The sequence below is a fragment of the Heterodontus francisci genome, chromosome 1 (genome assembly GCF_036365525.1).
Source record: "Heterodontus francisci isolate sHetFra1 chromosome 1, sHetFra1.hap1, whole genome shotgun sequence".
Taxonomy (NCBI): domain Eukaryota; kingdom Metazoa; phylum Chordata; class Chondrichthyes; order Heterodontiformes; family Heterodontidae; genus Heterodontus; species Heterodontus francisci.
The window spans coordinates 7,287,188-7,306,815 of record NC_090371.1 but is presented as its reverse complement, the minus strand read 5'-3'; the positions used below and the strand labels follow the sequence as shown (position 1 = coordinate 7,306,815).

Below are 19,628 nucleotides of genomic sequence, written 5' to 3'. Positions count from 1 at the left end.
GAAGTAGAGAGGGATTTAAACTAAACAAGGGGAAGTGAGGGATCAAGCTTGAATAGATGTAGCAAATCAAGGAGTAGAGTCAAGGCAGGAGAGCAGAATAGTAATATGGGAAATGAAGGTCAGAGAATGGCAGGAAGGGACAGAGAGAAAAAACCTAAGGACAAAGCAACAGTCAAGACTAGATGTTACAAAGATAACAAAAAGACAAAACTAAAGTCTCTGTATCTGAATGCACGTAGCATTCAAAACAAAGTAGACGAACTAATAGTGCACATTGAAGTAAATAAATATGATCTGATAGCCATTACAGAGATGTGGCTGCAGGATGACAAGGATTGGGTCCTCAATATTGAGGGGTATATAACATTCAAGAAGAATAGGAAGCTAGGTAAAGGTGGAGAGGTATCACTGTTAATCAAGGATGGCATTGGAGCAATAGTTAGAAATGACCTTGGTTCAGGAGATCAGGATGTAGAATCGATTTGGGTGGAGATGAGGAATAGTAGGGGAAAGAAGTCATGAGTGGGAGTGATCTACAGACCCTCTAAGAGTAATCACAATGTAGGACGAAGTATCCAAGAAAAAATATCGGGTGCTTGTGATAAAGAGATGGCAATAATCATGGGTGATTTTAATCTACATATAAACTGGAAAAATCAGATTGGCAATAGTAGCCTGGATGAGGAGTTTGTGGAATGCTTTTGAGATGGTTTCTTAGAGCAGCAAGTTCTGGAACCAACCAGAGAGCAGGTTATTTTCGACTTGGTATTGTGTAACGTGACAGGATTAATTAATGACCTCAGAGTAAAGGCAGCTAGGTAGCAGCGACCACAACATGATTAAATTTTACATCCAGTTTGAAAGAGAGAGGAGTGGGTCTAAGACTAGTATTTTAAACTTAAATAAGGGCAACTGTGTGGGCATGAAAGCTGAGCTAGCTGAAGTAAACTGGGTTACTAGGCGAGGCGCTAGATCAATCGAGAAGCAATGGCAGACATTTAAGGGGATATTTCAGAAAGCTCAGAATAAGTATATTCCTACTATAAAGAAAAATTCTAAGGAGAAGACCCACCATTAGTGGTTAACTAAAGAAGTTAAGGAAAGCATTAAACTTAAGAAAAAAGCATTTAACTGTGCAAAGATGATTGGTCAGAATATCAAGAACGGCAGAGAATGACTAAAAGGTTAATCAGGAGAAAGAAATTAGAGTATGAGAGGAAGCTAGCTAGAAATGTAAAAATTGATGGCAAGGGTTTCTACAGATATTTATAAAGGAAAAGAGTAAATAAAGTGACTGTTGGTTCTCTAGAGAGTGAGAATGGGGAGTTAATAGTAGATAATAAGGGAATGCAGGATGAAATGAACAAATATTTTGCTCCTAACTTCATTATAGAGGATACTACAAACATTCTAGTAATAGTTATAAATCAGGAGGTGGAAGGAAGAGAGGAACTTGGTGAAATTACAATCACCAGGGAAGCGGTACTGAGCAAACTGATGGAGCTGCGGGCTGACAAGTCCCCGGGTCCTGATGGGCTTCATCCGAGGGTCTTAAAAGAGGTGGCTAATGAGGTAGTAGATGCGTTGGTGTTAATTTTTCAAAATTCACTAGATTCTGGAAAGGTTCCATCAGACTGGAAAGTAGCAAATATAACCCCTCTATTCAAGAAGGGGGGAGGCAGAAAACAGGTAGCTATAGGCCAGTTAGCTTGACATCTGTCGTGGGAAGGTGTTAGAATCGATCATTAAGGAGTCGATAGCTGGGCATTTAGTAAAACTCAAGGTAATCGAGAATAGTCAGCATGGTTTTGTGAAAGGAAAATCATGTTTAACCAATTTATTGGAGTTCTTTGAAGGAGTAACATGTGCTGTGGATAAAGGGGAGCCCATTGACGCACTGTACTTGGATTTCCGGAAGGCATTTGACAAGGTGCCATGTAAAAGGATATTGTGCAAAGAACAAAGAACAAAGAAAATTACAGCACAGGAACAGGCCCTTCGGCCCTCCAAGCCTACGCCGATCCAAATCCTCTATCTAAACCTGTCGCCTATTTTCTAAGTTGGAGCTCATGTAGTGGGTAACATATTAGCATGGATAAAAGATTATCTGGCTGGCAGAAAAGAGTATGCATAAATGGGTCCTTTTCTGATTGGCAGGGGTGGAGTCTTGCAGGGGTCTGTGCTGGGGCCTCAACTTTTTACTATTTATATCAATGATTTAGATGAGGAGAGTGATGGCTTGGTAGCTAAATTTGCAGATGACACTAAGATAGGTAGGAAAGTATGTTGTGAAGAGGACATCAGGAAGTTGCAGACCGATATAGATAGGTTGAGTGTGTGGGCAAAAATCTGGCAGATGGAGTATAATGTGGGAAAATGTGAAGTTGTTCACTTTGGCGGGAAGAATAAAAAAGCAGAGTATTACTTAAATGGGAAACGACTGAAGAATTCCGAGGTCCAGAGGGATCGAGGTGTTCTAGTGCATGAGTCACAAAAGGTTAGTATGCAGGTACAGTAAGTAATAAAGAAGGCTGATGGAATGCTATCCTTTATTACGAGAGGAATTGGAAGTAAAAGTAAGGATGTTATGCTTCAGTTACACAGGGCATTGGTGAGACCACATCTTGAAAACTGTGTGCAGTTTTGGTCTCCTTATTTATGGAAGGATGTAAATGCGTTGGAGGTGGTTCAGAGGAGGTTTACTAGATTGATACCTGGAATGAGTGAGTTGTCTTATGAGGAAAGGGTGGACAGACTGGGCTTGTTTTCACTGGAGTTTAGAAGAGTGAGGGGAGACTTGACTGAAGTATATAAAATCCTGAACAGTCTTGACAAGGTGGATGTGGAGAGGATGTTTCCTCTTGTGGGTGAGTCCAGAACTAGGGGGCACTGTTTTAAAATTAGGAGTCGCCCTTTTAGGACAGAGATGAGGAGAAATTTTTTCTCTCGGAGGGTTCTGAAACTTGAGAATTCTCTGCCGCAGAAGGTGGTGGAGGTGGGGTCAGTGAATATTTTTAAGGTGGAGATAGATAGATTCTTGTTAGGTAAGGGAATCAAAGATTATTGGGTGTAGATGGGTGTGTGAAATTCAAGACAGAAATAGATGAGCCATGATCAAATTAAATGGCGGAGCAGGTTCGATGGGCTGAATGGCCTACTTCAGCTCCTAATTCGTATGGTCGTATGGTCATTTTGTTTGGGTTACTACACACGCAGGAAATATTCGTGGAACTTGTTCCTATAAATTTTCCATTTAGAGTCATAGAATCAGAGAGTCATAGAGTCGTACAGCATAGAAACAGGCCCTTTGGCCCACCGCGTCCATGCCGACCATAATGCCTATCTATACTAATCCCACCTGCCTGCATTAATTCCATATCCCTCTATGCCTTGCTCATTCAAGTACCTGTCCAGATGCCTCTTAAATGTCGTTACTGTTCCTGCCTCCACCACCTCCTCAGGCAGCTCATTCCAGATACCCACTATACTTTGTGTGAAAAATTTGCCCCTTTGATCCCCTTTAAACCTCCTTCCTCTCACCTTAAATCTATGCCCTCTAGTTTTAGTCACCCCTACCATGGGTAACAGACTCTGGCTATCTACCCTATCTATGCCTCTCATAATTTTATATACCTCCATCATGTCCCCTCTCAACCTCCTTCGCTCCAGGGCAAACAGACCCAGCCTATCAAATCTCTCTTTATAACTCAAGCCCTCCAAACCAGGCAACATCCTTGTGAATCTTTTCTGCACCCTTTCTAGCTTAATCACATCTTTCCTGTAGTGCGGCGACCAGAACTGCACACAGTACTCCAAATGTGGCCTAATCAACGTCATGTACAACTGCAATATGACGTCCCAACTCTTGTACTCAACGTCTCGGCCAATGAAGGCAAGCATGCCATACGCCTTCTTCACCACCATTTCTACCTGTGTTGCCACTTTCAGGGAACTATGTACTTGCACCCCAAGGTCTCTCTGCTCAACAACACTCCCCAGGGCCCTGCCATTCACTGTATATGTCCTGCCGTGGTTTACCTTCCCAAAATGCATCACTTCACACTTGCCTGCATTAATTTCCATTTGCCAATCCCTTGCCCACTTTCCCAGTTGATCTATATCCTGTTGTAACCTTGGACAACATTCTTCACTGTCCACTATGCCACCAATTTTGGTGTCATCTGCAAACTTACTAATCATGCCCCTTACATTCACATCCAAGTCATTAATATATATGACAAACAACAGAGGGCCCAGCACTGATCCCTGTGGCACACCACTGGTCACCGGCCTCCAATCTGAAAAACAGCCCTCCACTACCACCCTCTGCCTCCTATCACCAAGCCAATTTTGTATCCAATTTGCTAGCTCACCCTGGAACCTTCTGAAGCAGCCTACCATGCGGGACCTTGTCAAAGGTCTTGCTAAAGTCCATGTAGATGACATCCATTGCCCTGCCCTCATCAATCCTCTTAGTCACCTCCTGAAAAAACTCAATCAAATTCGTGAGACATGATTTCCTACGCACAAAGCCATGCTGGCTATCCCTAATCAGACCATGCCTTTCCAGATGCATATAAATCCTGTCTCTCAGAATCACTTCCAATAACTTTCCCACCACTGATGTAAGGCATGTAACATTAGCTATCCTCCAGTCTTCCGGTACCTCAGCCGTGGCTAACGATGATACAAAAATCTCTGCCAGGCCCCCAGCAATCTCCTCCCTTGTTTCCCATAGCATCCTAGGATACACCTGGTCAGGCCCTGTTGATTTATCCACCTTAATGCGCTTCAAAGCCTCCAACACCTCCTCCTTTGTAATGTTGATATGCTCCAGGATATCGGTGTTCCCTCCCTTGAACTCACTAGCTTCCATGACCTTCTCCACAGCAAATATGGACGAGAAATTTCTTTCACTTCACTTGGTTTCTCTGTGTCTATGGGTGAAAATGCTACTTTTAATCTGCCCAAATTATTCCCTCGGAGTAGGTCAGTTCTACTGGCAAACTATGGACAACTCCTACAGTTACCACCCCAGATATTAGGTCACATTCGAGGTGCACTCTATATAAAGGTACAGGTATATACTCCCTACCAATTCCATTAACTAAAACTTTAGCGTTCAGTGCACTCTCTGGTGGAAACGTTATACCTGTCCCCAGCAAAAGAATTTGGGGTGCTCCTGTATCCCTAAGTATAACGATAGGTTTTCCTGCCTCACTTAACGGATATGGAGTTACTTTTCCCTTTGACAAGAATTCATTATAACTTTCAGCAATCTTATTCTTCACCTCTACACTCACTTTAGTTTTTGTGTCTGGTTTTACAGCTGCTGTTAAAGCTACAGTCTGGTCTGCTGTATTCTCAGTCAGAGAAAGAGGCTCTTTATCATCATTAGCTTTGTGTACCCCAACAAGTGGCGTGGGTTTACCTCATAACTTTCAGCATTCTGAACAAAGATGTCCTACCTTGTGGCAATGATAACACTTTAGTTTGTGAACCTCACTTCTACCCTCAACACCTTCCTTTCTGGCCTGAGGAGGTGATCCTGGTGCATTCGCAGCTGTTCCTTCTTGCCCTGGCTACTTGCCTTCCTTTCACTCTCCCACTTTCTATCCTTCTCAGGTTTGTGGGAGTGACAGACAAAAGGTTTTGGCTTATTCACATGCTCAAAATCCTCAGCAATTTCTACTGCTGGCCTGGCTTTTAAAACCTTTAGGTTATCTCCATGAGTTCTCACTACTGAAGGGATTGAATTTTTAAACTCTTCCAAGAGAATCAATTCTCTAAGGTTCTCATATTTGGTTTCCATCTTTAATGCCCGTATCCAACAATCAAAATTAATTTGCTTCACCCTCTCAAGTTCTACATACGTCTGCCCAGCCAATCTCTGTAAGTTCCAAAACTTCTGCCAGTAATCTTCAGGGACTAACTCATACGCAGCAAGAATAAGAAAGCACAGTATAAACTTCACAAACTCTGCCCATCAACTTGCTTTGCATAAGCAGTGTCCAGCTTTCCTTTGGCCATTCCATTTGTTTGGCTATTTTTTCAAAAGAAATGAAAAATGCCTCTACAGCCCTTTCCTCAAACTTCGGGAGAGTTTGTATGAATTTAAACAGCTTTTCGCTGGGTCCTGGGCTGGATTCAGATTCTTCCCTGGGGTCAAGACCACTCCTTTGTCTTAGTTCCAGCTCTTCTAACCTAAAGTCCCTTGCTTCTCTTTCACTTTCTCTCTGAAATGCTTTCTTTCTCCCTTTCCTCTTTCTCCAATTCAAGTTTTCTTATTGCTACTTCCTTTTCTGTTTCAAGTTTTTTCATTCGGACTGAGTTCTAGCCAACTCCACTGCAACACTCTCTGATTTATTACATTCTTGTTCCTCTTTTTCTTCTAATTTTACATGTTGGGCTATTACATCAAATATCCCAATATATTCTAACCCCAACTTTGCTGCCAATTCTATCAATTTAACCTTGGTCAAAGTTTTCAAGTCACTGAGGGACACATTCTCCTTTCCCAGCAAACGTGCTGCAATCTTCTTAACCCACATGCACACGCATACATTCAATTACCAATGGTTAAACAGGGAAAATGGATATATTGTGTGAGGTGATGCAATTGGAGAGGTCAAAAATGCAAAGGAATACACGATTAATGGAAAATACTGAGAAGTGTAAAGGACATGAGGGACCTTGGAGTGAATGTCCACAGATCCCTGAAAGCAGCAGGGCAGGTTGATAAGGTAGTTAAGAAGGCATATGGAATCCTTTCCTTTATTAACCGAGACATAGAATATAAGAGCAGGGAGGTTATGCTGGAACTGTATATAAGTTCAGCCATGAACTTTTTGAATGGCAGAGCAGCTCGAAGGGCCGAGTGGCCTACTCCTGCTTCTAAGTCGTATGTTCGTATGTTCTTATAACTCACTGGTTAGGCCACAACTTGAGTACTGTGTGCAGTTCTGGTCACCTCATTACAGAAAGGATGTAATTGCACTAGAGAGGGGACAGAGGAGATTTACGAGGATGTTGCCAGGACTGGAAAAATGCAGCTATGAGGAAGGATTGGATAGGCTGGGGTTGTTCTCCTTGGAACAGAGAAGGCTGAGGGGAGATCTGATTGAAATGCCCAAATGGATAGAGTGGAGGTGAAGGGTCTATTCACCTTAACAGAGAGGTCAGTGACTAGGGGTCATAGGTTTAAAGTGATTGGTAGAAAGATTAGAGGGGAGATGAGGAAAACTTTGTTCACCCAGAGGGTGGTGGGGGTCTGGAACTCACTGCCCGAAAGGGTAGTTGAGGCAGAAACCTTCAATTCATTCAAAAGTAGTCTGGATACGCACCTCAAGTGCAGTAATCTGCAGGGCTACCCAAAGAGGGGGCAATCTCCGATTTCTTAAGAACTGGCGTCCATTCTCCCTCCTTAGCGTGGGTTATATGATATTTGCCCGGGCTATGTCGTCCTCCCTGGGCTCCGTGCTGCCCTGCATGATCCACCTCAGCCAGTCCTACAGGGTCCCAGGCCGGTCCATCCAGGACAACATCCACCTGGTCCGGGACCTGATCCATCTTTCCCAGAGGATTGGTCTGTCGGCTGCCTTTCTCTCCCTCGATCAGGAGAAGGCGTTCTACTGGATGGATCACAAATACCTTTTGGGGACTCTGCACTCATTTGGACCTGAGCCGCATTTTGTGGCCCATGCCTGACTTTTAGACGCCGCCACAGAAGTCTGGTCAAAGTTAACGGGTCCTTGATGGTGCCCCTTTGCTTTGGGAGAGGAGTACATCAGGGTTGCCCCATGTCCGGCCAATAATATATCATCTGTGTGGAGCCATTCCTTTGCTTGCTTTCCAGGAGGTTCACGGGTGTGGCTCTGCGTGGGCTCAGCGGGTTGTCCTCTCAGCTTACGGTGATGACGTGCTCATCATGGTCACAGATCCCGTTGACTTGCGGAGGATGCGCAAGTGCCAGCAGACCTTTTCTGCCACTTCCTCCGCGAGGATCAATTGGGAGAAATGTTCTGGGCTCCTGGTGGGTCAGTGGTGGGTGGACCCCATGCTGGAAGAGTTAACGCATTTTGCGTGGATCACCATGCACCTCCTTTATCTGGGAGTCCACCTTAGCCCTGCTGAGGAAGCCTGGCCGGCAAACTGGCAGGAATTGGAGGTGAAGGTCTCCACTTGGCTGGGGCGCTGGACAGGACTGCTCCGAATGCTTTCTTACAGGGCTGAGCACTGATTGTAAACCAACTGGTGCCCTCGATGCTATGGTACTGGTTGGTCACTTTGGTCCAACCCCCTGCATTTGCCACCAAGATCCAGAAGAAGCTCGTCGATTTCTTCTGGGGCAAGAGGAAACACTGGGTCTCTGCCGCGGTTCTGAGTCTCCCGATTGAGGTGGACAGCTGGTCGCTGGTGCGCACCTGCACCCAGGCTGTGACTCTCCGCCTTCGGACCCTGCTGAGTTACCTGTATGTCGAGTGTCCTCCCAGATGGTGTGCGCTGGCGGCGTATTTTTTCCACTGGGACACTGCCTTGAAGACGACATGCAGCTCCTGGCAGCAAAAGTTAGCCGCGCCTCTTTGAGGGAGTTGCCTGTGTTTTACCAGGATCCAGTCAGGGCGCTCCGGGGGTGGACCGATGGGCGGAGGAGTAGCTGAAGCCCCCGGGACGCACCTCGCTGTGGTGCACTGGAGCAGTGCACTGGAGGGGGCTCTGGAGCGTGGAGCTCTCCTGGCCGAGCTGACCCCGCCTGGCCGGAACTGCTCATCGGACCGCGGCCCCGAAACCCTCCTCGGGAGCCGATCCCACAGAATCTGAGCCGCCTCTTGGAAATGTCCTCTGTGTCATTCCACACTGCGCAGCGGGGTTTCCTGTACTGGCTGCTCCTGCACACTCTTCACTTCCTCGTCTTCGTTTGCTGCCCGGACATGCTGTGGCGGTCAGTGTTGCCATCTGGCGGCAAGGAGAAATCCTGGTGGAGGTTTCTCTACGCGGGAATCCTCCTCCTTTACATCGGGAATGTGGCAGTCCTGTGAAATAGACTGTTAAGTAGGTTCATGGACTTGCCCAGGCCGCTTGTAATTTCTGCAACCTGGACCAGTCCATGTTCCACTTATATATGGAATGTGCAAGGTTGCAGCCTCTCTTTGGGTATTTAAGGGGGCTGATCCTCTTGTTGTGGTTGCACTTCAGCCCCACGCTCCTGATCTTTGGGCACCTGGTGCAGAGTGGGGTGGGCCGGGAGGAGGATCTCCTCGTCGGTCTGTTCCTGGGCCTGGCCAAGTTGGCAATTTACAGGTCCAGGCAGCCAGCTGTCGGGGGATCCGTCCTCCCTGATTGCCTGCCCCTCTTCCGAGGTTATGTTCGCGCCCGGGTGTCCCTGGAGTATGCGGTGTCCGCCGGTTCAGTTGAGGCCTTCCACGACCGGTGGGCACCGCAGGGCCTGGAGTGCATCATAGATGCAGAGAATTGCATTTTGTTTTGAGTTTTTGTTTTATTTATTCGCTTTTAATAAGATTATTTTTATAAAATGTGTGTACAGGGGGCCTGAGAAGTAAAGGCCCCCTCGACAAAAATAAATAAAAGGGGCCTATAAAAAAACAAACAAAGAAAATGTCAGATACAGAGTAACGCTCCCTCTACATTGTTCCCTTAGTCTTGAATCAGTGAAACTCTGCTTACTGTGTTCAGATGTCACCTAACCAGTATTTTCTGTATTTGTTTTCCCCTCAGGAATGTACTGACACCTGCTGTGAGGCATTGATTTGTGCACTGAAACCTGGTGCAAAATGTTCAGCCGCTGGAGTTTGCTGTAACAACTGCGAAGTAAGATCTCATTGGGTCACTCTGTGCCACACAGATCAGATCTGGGTACAAACAGGATGTTGGGGGACGAGGTGATATCATAGCTTAAACACTGCCCTTTCACCTTTGTGCCTGGGTTGAAAAGTAACTCAGACAGATGGGATGAGAGTTTCTTCTCACAGCCGACTGTAAGGACACTATTTTCCCAAACTCCAAACTGTCCCTGATTTGCTGCTGAATTGAAGCCTTTCCATTGATGTCCAGACATGCTGAATGCGTAGAGTCATTTAGGACACAGAAGGAGGCCATTTGGCCCATCGGGTCAATGCCAGCTCTCCACAGAGCTATCCTGCCAGTCCCACTCCCCCACTCGATCCCCAGTCCTGCAAGTCTGTTTCTCTTAAGTGGCCATCCAACTTCTGCTTGAAGTCATCTATTGTACATTCCAGGAGGTGGTCATCCACAGGCAGTAGGAGTTGAGGATAGTAGATGGTTGGCTATCCAGAAGAGTAGAATGAGGCAGGAAATGTAGGAGTCTTAAGGTGTGTGCCACTCTCAAACCGGTACTCAGCTTTGGAGAGTGCAGGGATTGACGACACCTTGAAGGTGTGCAGACCAGTCCATGGCACCAATGGGCAAAGGACCATACAGGAGGGAGCAGCAAAGTCCAGAAATGCTGTTATTATAGGTGATTCCAGAGTCAGGGGTATAGATAGGCATTATCGTGAGTCCCACATGGTGTATTGCCTCCCTGGTGCCAGTGCAAAGAACATAACGGATAGTGTGCAGGATATTCTGCAGGGGAAGGGAGTGAGCTAGAAATTGTGGTTCATGTTGGTAACAACGACATAGCAAGGTCCCATGGTCAGATTTTCAGGAGCTAGGAAGGAAGTTAAAGAGTAGGACCTCGAACGTAATAATCTCTGGATTACTCCCAGTACCACGTGCTAGTGAGAGTAGAAATAGGCAGATAGGGAGGACCAGTGCGTGGCTTGAAGCATGGTGCAGGAGGGAGGACTTCAGATTCTTAGGACATTGGGATCAGTTCTGGGGCAGGAGGCACCTATTCAAAAGGGACAGGTTGGACCTTAACAGGACTGGGACCAATGTCCTCGTGGGGAGGTTCACTAGTATGGTGAGGAGGGCTTAAACTAAATTAGCAGGGGAATGGACACCAGCATATAGAAGTAGAAAAGCGGAATAAGGTGGGGAGGTGATAGAGTAGTTGTAATGTAATGGCACTAGTAACACAGAGGCCTACGCTAATAATCTGGGGCCATGGGTTCGAATCCCACCATGGCAGATAGTGAAATTTGAATTCAAATAATAAATCTGGAATTAAAAGCTCATCTAATAGTGACCATGAAACCATTGTTGATTGTAGTAAAGATCCATCTGGTTCACTAACATCCATTAGGGAAGAAAATCTACCATCCTTACCTGGTCTGGCCTACATGTGACTCCAGACACACAGTAGTGTGGTTAACTCTTAAATGCCCTTTGAAATGATAGCAAGCCACTCAGTTGTATCAAAACTGCTACAAAGTCTAAGAAAAGGAATGAAACTGGGTGAACCACCTGACAACAACGTAGACACTGGAAATGACAATGGCAAAGCCAACCCTGCAAAGTCCTCCTTCCTAATAACTGGGGGCTTGTGCATAAATTAGGTGAGATGTCCCACAGACTAGTCATGCAACAGCCTGACATAATCATATGTTACAGACAATGTACCAATTGGGCGGCACAGTGGCGCAGTGGTTAGCACCGCAGCCTCACAGCTCCAGGGACCTGGGTTCAATTCTGGGTACTGCCTGTGTGGAGTTTGCAAGTTCTCCCTGTGACTGCGTGGGTTGCCTCCGGGTGCTCCGGTTTCCTCCCACATGCCAAAGACTTGCTGGTTGATAGGTTAATTGGCCATTATAAATTGTCACTAGTATAGGTAGGTAGTAGGGGAATAGAGGGAAGGTAGGTTGTGGTAGGAATATGAGATTAGTGTAGGTTTAGTATAAATGGGTGGTTCTTGGTCGGCACAGACTCGGTGGGCTGAAGGGCCTGTTTCAGTGCTGTATCTCTAAATAATAAAACAAAATGTCCCAGACATCAACATCCCTGGATATGTCCTGACTCACCAGAGGTGGCGGCACAGTGGTATACAGTCAAACATATGGAGCAGGAGTAGGCCACTTGACCCCTCGAGCCTGCTCCACCATTTAATAAGTTCATGGCTGAACTGATTACTCCACATTTCCACCAACCTCCGATAACCCCCTTTCTCATCAAGAATCTATCTACCTCGGGCTTAAAAATATTCAAAGACTCTGCTTCCACTGCCTTTTGAGGAAGAGAATTCCAAAGACTCACGACCCTCTGACGGAAAAAAATTCTCCTCATCTCGGTCTTAAATGGGCAAACCATTATTTTTAAACAGTGACCCTTGGTTCTAGATTCTCCCACAAGGGGAAGCATCCTTTCCACATCCACCCTGTCAAGACCCCTCAGAATCTTATATCTTTCAATCAAGTCGCCTCTTACTCTTCTAAATTCCAGCAGACACAAGCCTAGCTTGTCCAATCTTTCCTCGTAAGACAGGCCACCCATTCCAGGTATTAGTCTAGTAAACCTTTTCTGTACTGTCTCCAATGCATTTACATCCTTCCTTAAATAAGGAGACAAGCACTGTACACAACACTCCAGATGTGATCTCACCAATGCCCTGTATAGCTGAAGCATAACCTCCCTATTTTTGTATTCAATTCCCCTCGCGATAAACAATGATATTCTCTTAGCTTTCCTAATTACACGCTGTACTTGCATACTAACCTTTTGCGATTCATGCACCAGGACACCCAGATCCCTCTGCATCTCAGAGCTCTGAAATCTCTCACCATTTAGATAATATGCTTCTTTTTTATTCTTCCTGCCAAAGTGGACAATTTTCCATTTTCCCACATTATACTCCATTTGCCAGGTCTTTGCTCACTCACTTAACCTATTTATATCCCTTTGTAGCCTCCTTATGTCATCTTCATAACTTACTTTCCTACCTATCTTTGTGTCATCAGCAAATTTAGCAACCATACCTTCGGTCCCTTCATCCAAGTCATTTATATAAATTGTAAAAAGTTGAGGCCCCAGCACTGATCCCTGTGGCACACCACTCATTACATCTTGCTAACCAGAAAATGACCCACTTATGCCTACTCTCTGTTTCCTGCTGGCTAACCAATCTTCTATTCATGCCAATATGTTCCCTCCTACACTATGAGCTTTTATTTTCTGCAATAATCTTTGATGTGGCACCTTATCAAATGCCTTCTGGAAATCTAAGTACAATACATACACCGGTTCCCCTTTATCCACAGCACATGTAACTCCCTCAAAGAACTCCAATAAATTGGTTAAACATGATTTCCCTTTCACAAAATCATGTTGACTCTGCCTGATTACCTTGAAATTTTATAAATGACCTGCTATAAAATCTTTAATAATAGCTTCTAACATTTTCCCGAAGACATCTGCGAAGCTAACTGTTCTGTAGTTTCCTGCTTTCTGTCTCCCTTTTTGAATAAATGAGTTACATTCACTATTTTCCACTCTAAAGGAACCTTCCTCGAATCTAGGGAATTTTTAACACCCGAGGATGAAGTCCATCAGGACCCAGGAACTTGTCAGCCTGCAGCTCCAACAATTTGTACAGTACCACTTCCCTGGTGATTGTAATTTTCTTGAGTTCCTCCCTCCCTTCCATTTCCTGATTTACAGCCATTACTGGGATATTACTTGTATCCTCAATAGTGAAGACCGATGCAAAATATCTGTTCAATTCATCTGCCATCTCCTTATTATCCATTATTAATTCCCCAGACTCACTTTTTATAGGACCAACGCCCACTTTGTTAATTCTTTTCTTTTTAAAATATCTATAGAAACTCTTTCTATCTGTCTTTATATTTCTAGCTAGCTTTCTCTCGTACTCTAATTTAACCTTCCTTATCAATCTTTTAGTCAATCTTAGCTGTGTTTTATATTCTGTCCAATCTTCTGACCTGCCTCCCATTTTTGTGCAATTATAGGCTTTTTCTTTAAGTTTGATACTATCTTTAGCTATCTTTAGGGTGGCACAGTGGCTAGCCTCACAGCTCCAGTGACCCAGGTTCAGTTCTAGGTACTGCTTGTGCGGAGTTTGTGAGTTCTCCCTGTGACCGCGTGGGTTTCCGCCGGGTGCTCTGGTTTCCTCCCACAGCCAAAGACTTGCAGGTTGATGGATAAATTGGCCATTGTAAAATTGCCCCTAGTGTAGGTAGGTGGTAGGAGAATGGCGGGGATGCGATAGGGAATATGGGATTAATGTCGGATTAGTATAAATGGGTGGTTGTTGGTCGACACAGACTGTGAAGGGCCTGTTTCAGTGCTGTATCTCTCTATGAGAGTAGGTCATACTGTTTCCGTTAACCACGGATGGCAGGTCCCACACTTGGAATTGTTCTTTCTCGTTAACGTGTATCTATTCTGTGTATTCTGAAATATCCCCTTAAATGTCTGCCACTGCATATCTATTGACCTTTCCCTTAACCTGACTTGCCAGTTCACGTTAGCTAGCTCTGCTTTGATACCCTCATAATTGCCCTTATTTAAGTTTAAAATACCACTCTTCTCTCCCACAAACTGAATGTAAAATTTAATCGTATTATCTCGGGACGGAGTTGCCCTGGGAGTCTTCAACATTGAATCCCAACCCCATGAAGTTTCATGGCATCAGGTCAAACATGGGCAAGGAAACCCCCTGCTGATTACCACCTACCACAGCCCCCTAACCCCCTCGGCTGATGAATTAGTGCGTCTCCATGAAGAACACCAATTGGAAGAAGTACTATGGGTAGCAAGGGCACAGAATGTACTCGAGGGGACTTCAATGTCCATCACCAAGTGACCGGTGATCAGTAGCACCACAGCTGGCTGAGTCCTAATGGTCTACACTTGATCTGTGGCAGGTGGTGAGGGAACCAACAAGAGGGAAAATCCTACTTGACCTCATCCTCACCAATCTACCTATCGAAGATGCATCTGTCCATGACAGTAATGGTAGGAGTGACCGCTGCACAGACCTTGTGGAGATAAAGTCCTATGTTAACATTGAGGTACGCTCCATCGTGCTGAGTGGCACTACCACCATGCTAAATGGAATAAATTTAAGACATGGAGCAGCTCAAAACTGGGCATCCATGAGGTGCTGTGGGCCATGAGGTGCTGTGGGCCATCAGCAGCAGCAGAATTGTATTCAACCGTGATCTGCAACCTCATGGCCTGGCATATCCCCCACTTTCCCATTACCATCAAGCTGGGCGACCAACCATGTTTCAATGAAGAGTGCAGGAGGGCATGTTAGGAGAAGCACCAGGCATACCTAAAAATGAGGTGTCAACCTGGTGAAGCTACAACACAGGACTACTTGCATGCCAAGCAGTGGAAGCAGCATGCGATAGACAGAGCTAAGTGATCCCACAATCAACGAATCATAGAACCATAGAAAATTGGCTCAGTGACAGGAAAGAAAGGGTAGTAGTCGACGGATGTTTTTGCGAATGGAAAGCTGTTTCCAGCGGTGTTTCACAGGGCTCAGTGTTGGGTCCCTTGCTATTTGTGGTATATATTAATGATTTGGACGTAAATATGGGAGTCATGATTGGAAAATTTGTTGATGACACAAAAATTGACCGTGTAGTTGATAGAGAAGAGGATAGTCGTAGACCGCAGAATGATATCAATAGTTTGGTTGAATGGGCGGAAAAGTGGCAAATGGAATTCAGACCAGAGACGTGTGAGGTGATGCATTTGGGGAGGGCAAATAAAGCGAGGGAATCCACAATAAACGAGTTGTCACTAAGAGGGGTAGAAGAAGTGAGAGACCTTGGAGTGCATGTCCACAGGTCCCTGAAGGTGGCAGGACAGGTGGATAGAGTGGTGAAGAAGGCATATGGAATGCTTTCCTTTATTGGCCGAGGTATAGAATACAAAAGCAGGGATGTAATGCTGGAACTGTATAAAACGCTGGTTAGGCCACAGCTGGAGTATTGCGTACAGTTCTGGTCACCACATTACAGGAAGGACATAATTGCTCTGGAGAGAGTACAGAGGAGATTTACAAGAATGTTGCCAAGGCTTGAAAGTTGCAGCTATGAGGAATGATTGAATTGGCTAGGGTTGTTTCCCTTAGAACAGAGGAGGCTGAGGGGTGACTTAATTGAATAGACTTAATAGTGGAGGGGTCAATTACCAGGGGGCACAAATTTAAGGTGATTGGTAGAAGGATTAGAGGGGACATGAGGAAAGCCTTTTACACCCAGAGGGTGGTGGGTGTCTGGAATTCACTGCCAGGATCGGTGGTGGAGGCAGAAACCCTCAACTCATTTAAAAGGTACCTGGACATGCACCTGAGGTGCTGTAATCTGCAAGTCTACGGACCAGTGCTAGAAGGTGGGATTAGATAAGGCAGCTAGTTTTTTCGGCTGCACAGACACGATGGACTGAATGGCCTTCTTCAGTGCCGTAATTTTTCCATGGCTCTATGGTTTTAGGGTTGGTCCGAGGACACTACCCTGAGGAACTGCTGCAGCACTATCCTGGGTCTGAGTTGATTGGCCTTCAACAATTACAACCATCTTCCTTTGAGCCAAATATGACTCCTGTCAGTGACATGTTGTCCCCCTGATTCCCATTGACTCCCATTTTTCTAGGACTCCTTGATGCCATACTTTGGGAACTGCTACCTCACTTCACCTCACCTCTGGAATTCAGCTCTTTTGTCCATGTTTGAACCAAGACTGTAATGAGGTTTGGAGACAAATTTGGAGACAAATCTGTTTCGAGATTTTTGAGGTTTTAACTAGCAGGGTAAATAAGAGGGAACTAGTGAGTTTAGTGTACTAGTACTTTCACAAACAATTTGGTAAGGTGCCACACAAGAGGTTATTACACAAAGATCTTCTTCTTTGGCCTCCTTGTCTCGAGAGACAATGGTTAAGCACCTGGAGGTGGTCAGTGGTTTGTGGAGCAGCACCTGGAGTGGCTATAAAGGCCAATTCTAGAGTGACAGACTCTTCCACAGGTGCTGCAGAAAAATTTGTTTGTCGGGGCTGTTACACAGTAGGCTCTCCCCTTGTACTTCTGTCTTTTTTCCTGCCAACTGCTAAGTCTCTTTGACTCGCCACACTTTAGCCCCGCGTTTATGGTTGCCCACCAGCTCTGGCGATCACTGGCAACTGACTCCCACGACCTGTGATCAGTGTCACAGGACTTCATGTCGCGTTTGCAGACGTCTTTAAAGCGGAGACATGGACGGCCGGTGGGTCTGATACCAGTGGCGAGCTCGCTGTACAATGTGTCTCTGGGGATCCTGCCATCTTCCATGTGGCTCACATGGCCAAGCCATCTCAAGCGCCGCTGACTCAGTAGTGTGTATAAGCTGGGGATGTTGGCCGCCTCGAGGACTTCTGTGTTGGAGATATGGTCCTGCCACCTGATGCCAAGTATTCTCCGGAGGCAGTGAAGATGGAATGAATTGAGACGTCGCTCTTGGCTGTCATACGTTGTCCAGGCCTTGCTGCCATAGAGCAAGGTACTGAGGACACAGGCTTGATACACTCGGACTTTTGTGTTCCGTGTCAGTGCGCCATTTTCCCACACTCTGTTGGCCAGTCTGGACATAGCAGTGGAAGCCTTTCCCATGCGCTTGTTGATTTCTGCATCTAGAGACAGGTTACTGGTGATAGTTGAGCCTAGGTAGGTGAACTCTTGAACCACTTCCAGAGCGTGGTCGCCGATATTGATGGATGGAGCATTTCTGACGTCCTGTCCCATGATGTTCGTTTTCTTGAGGCTGATGGTTAGGCCAAATTCGTTGCAGGCAGCCGCAAACCTGTTGATGAGACTCTGCAGACACTCTTCAGTGTGAGATGTTAAAGCAGCATCGTCAGCAAAGAGGAGTTCTCTGATGAGGACTTTCCGTATTTTGGTCTTCGCTCTTAGACAAGATAAGGCTCATTGAATGGGGTAAGATATTAGCATGGATTAAGCATTGGTTAATAGACAGAAAACAGAGTGTAGGAATATAATAGTCATTTTTGGGTTGACAGGCTGTAGCTAGTGGGGTAACACAAGGATCATTACTTGGGCCTCAGTGATTTATAATCTAGATCAATGACTTAGATGAGACTGAGTGTAATGTGTTCAATTTTGTTGACAAGCTTAGGTGGGAGAGTAAGCTTTGAGGAGAGTGCAAAGAGGTTATGGACATATAGTTGTTTGGTAGTACAGACTTGAGTATTGCTGAAAACAGAGAAAAATGTCTGTTTTCAGGGATATAGACATGTTACATTCTTGGACAAGAACATGGCAGACGACATATAATACAAGGGCATGTGAAGTTATCCTCTTCAGAATGAAAAATAGAAAAGCAGGATTTTTTTAAAATGATGAGAGTCAGGGTATTAAGAGGGACCTGGGTGCTCCTTGTACATTATTCACAGAAAGTTCACATACAGTAAGCAATTCGGAAAACAAATGGAATGTTAGCATTCATTCCAAAAGGATTTGTGTGTCATTACAAAAAAAGTCTTACTGCAGTTGTATAGGGGCTTGAAGAGATCACCTGTGGAGTACTGTGTACAGTTTTGGTCTTATTGAAACATCAAATCCTTAAGAGGCTTGATAGGGTAGATGCTGAGAATCTGTTTTCCTGACTGGGGAGTCCAGAACAAGTTGTTACAGTCTCAGAATGAGAGGTCAACCATTTGGGGCTGAGATGAGGAGAATTTCTTCACTCAAAGGGTTGTGTATTTTTGGGATTTGCTAACCCAGAGGTCTGTGGATGCTCAGTCCTTGAGTATAGTCAAGACAGAGATTGATAGATTGTTGGATACGAAGGAAATCAAAGGATATGGGGATAGTGCTGAAAGATGAGGTAGCAGATCAGCAATAATCATATTGAATGGCAGTGCAGGCTCAAAGGACCGAATGACCTAGAACTGCTTCTATTACTTTATGTTCTAATTTTTAGACTATGCCTCTTCGTCTTTCACTTCCCAAAGAGCAGAAATAATTTCTTTCCATCAACCATCTGCTTAATATCTTGAAAACTTTGATCAAATCACCCCTTACCTTTTAAGTTCCAATGTGTAACTTCTCCTCATAATTTAACACTTGGAGGCCAGGTATCATTCTGATAAATCCATGCTGAACTCCTTCCAAGGCCATTACACCTTTCCAAAGGTGTGATACCCAGAACTGCTGACAGTAATCCAATGTGGTCTAACTAGGGCTTTGTATAGCAGAAGCATGGCCTCTACTCCCCTGTATTCTAGTCCTCTAGATCTAAAGGCCAGCATTCCATTAGCCTTTTTGATTAATTTCTGCATCTGTCCATGACATTTTAATGATCTTTGTACCTAGACCCTTCAGTTTCTTTGGCCCTCTATGGTTTCTAACTTTTCACCATTTAGGAAGTACTCTGTTCTATCCTAGGTCCAAAGTGGATGATCTCAGATTTGCTTACATTAAAATTCATTTGCCACAGTTTTGCCCATTCACTTATTCTATCAATATCCCTTTGTAATTTTATGTTTGATGTACACAGTTGAGCCCCAACACTTGTGGGAAACCACTAATCACATCTGACAATTAGAGTACCTGCCCATTATCCCGAGTCTTTGCCTCCTGCTGCTCAACTATATTTCTAAAGGTCAATAATTTGCCTTCAGTTCCACGGGCTTCAACTTTAGCTAGCAGTCTGTTATGAGGGACTTTATCAGATGCCTTCTGAA

At 45.1% G+C, this 19,628-nt stretch overlaps 1 protein-coding gene across 1 annotated transcript in view; it reads left to right on the top strand.

Moving 5' to 3' along the window:
* The window catches only part of LOC137377649 (disintegrin and metalloproteinase domain-containing protein 12-like), a 330,681-nt gene that overhangs the window by 212,463 nt on the left and 98,590 nt on the right, over positions 1 to 19,628 (top strand). The window contains exon 21 of the mRNA XM_068047535.1: positions 9,736 to 9,828. Within this exon, the coding sequence (XP_067903636.1) occupies positions 9,736 to 9,828 (93 nt within the window). The remainder of the gene's footprint in view (positions 1 to 9,735; positions 9,829 to 19,628) is intronic.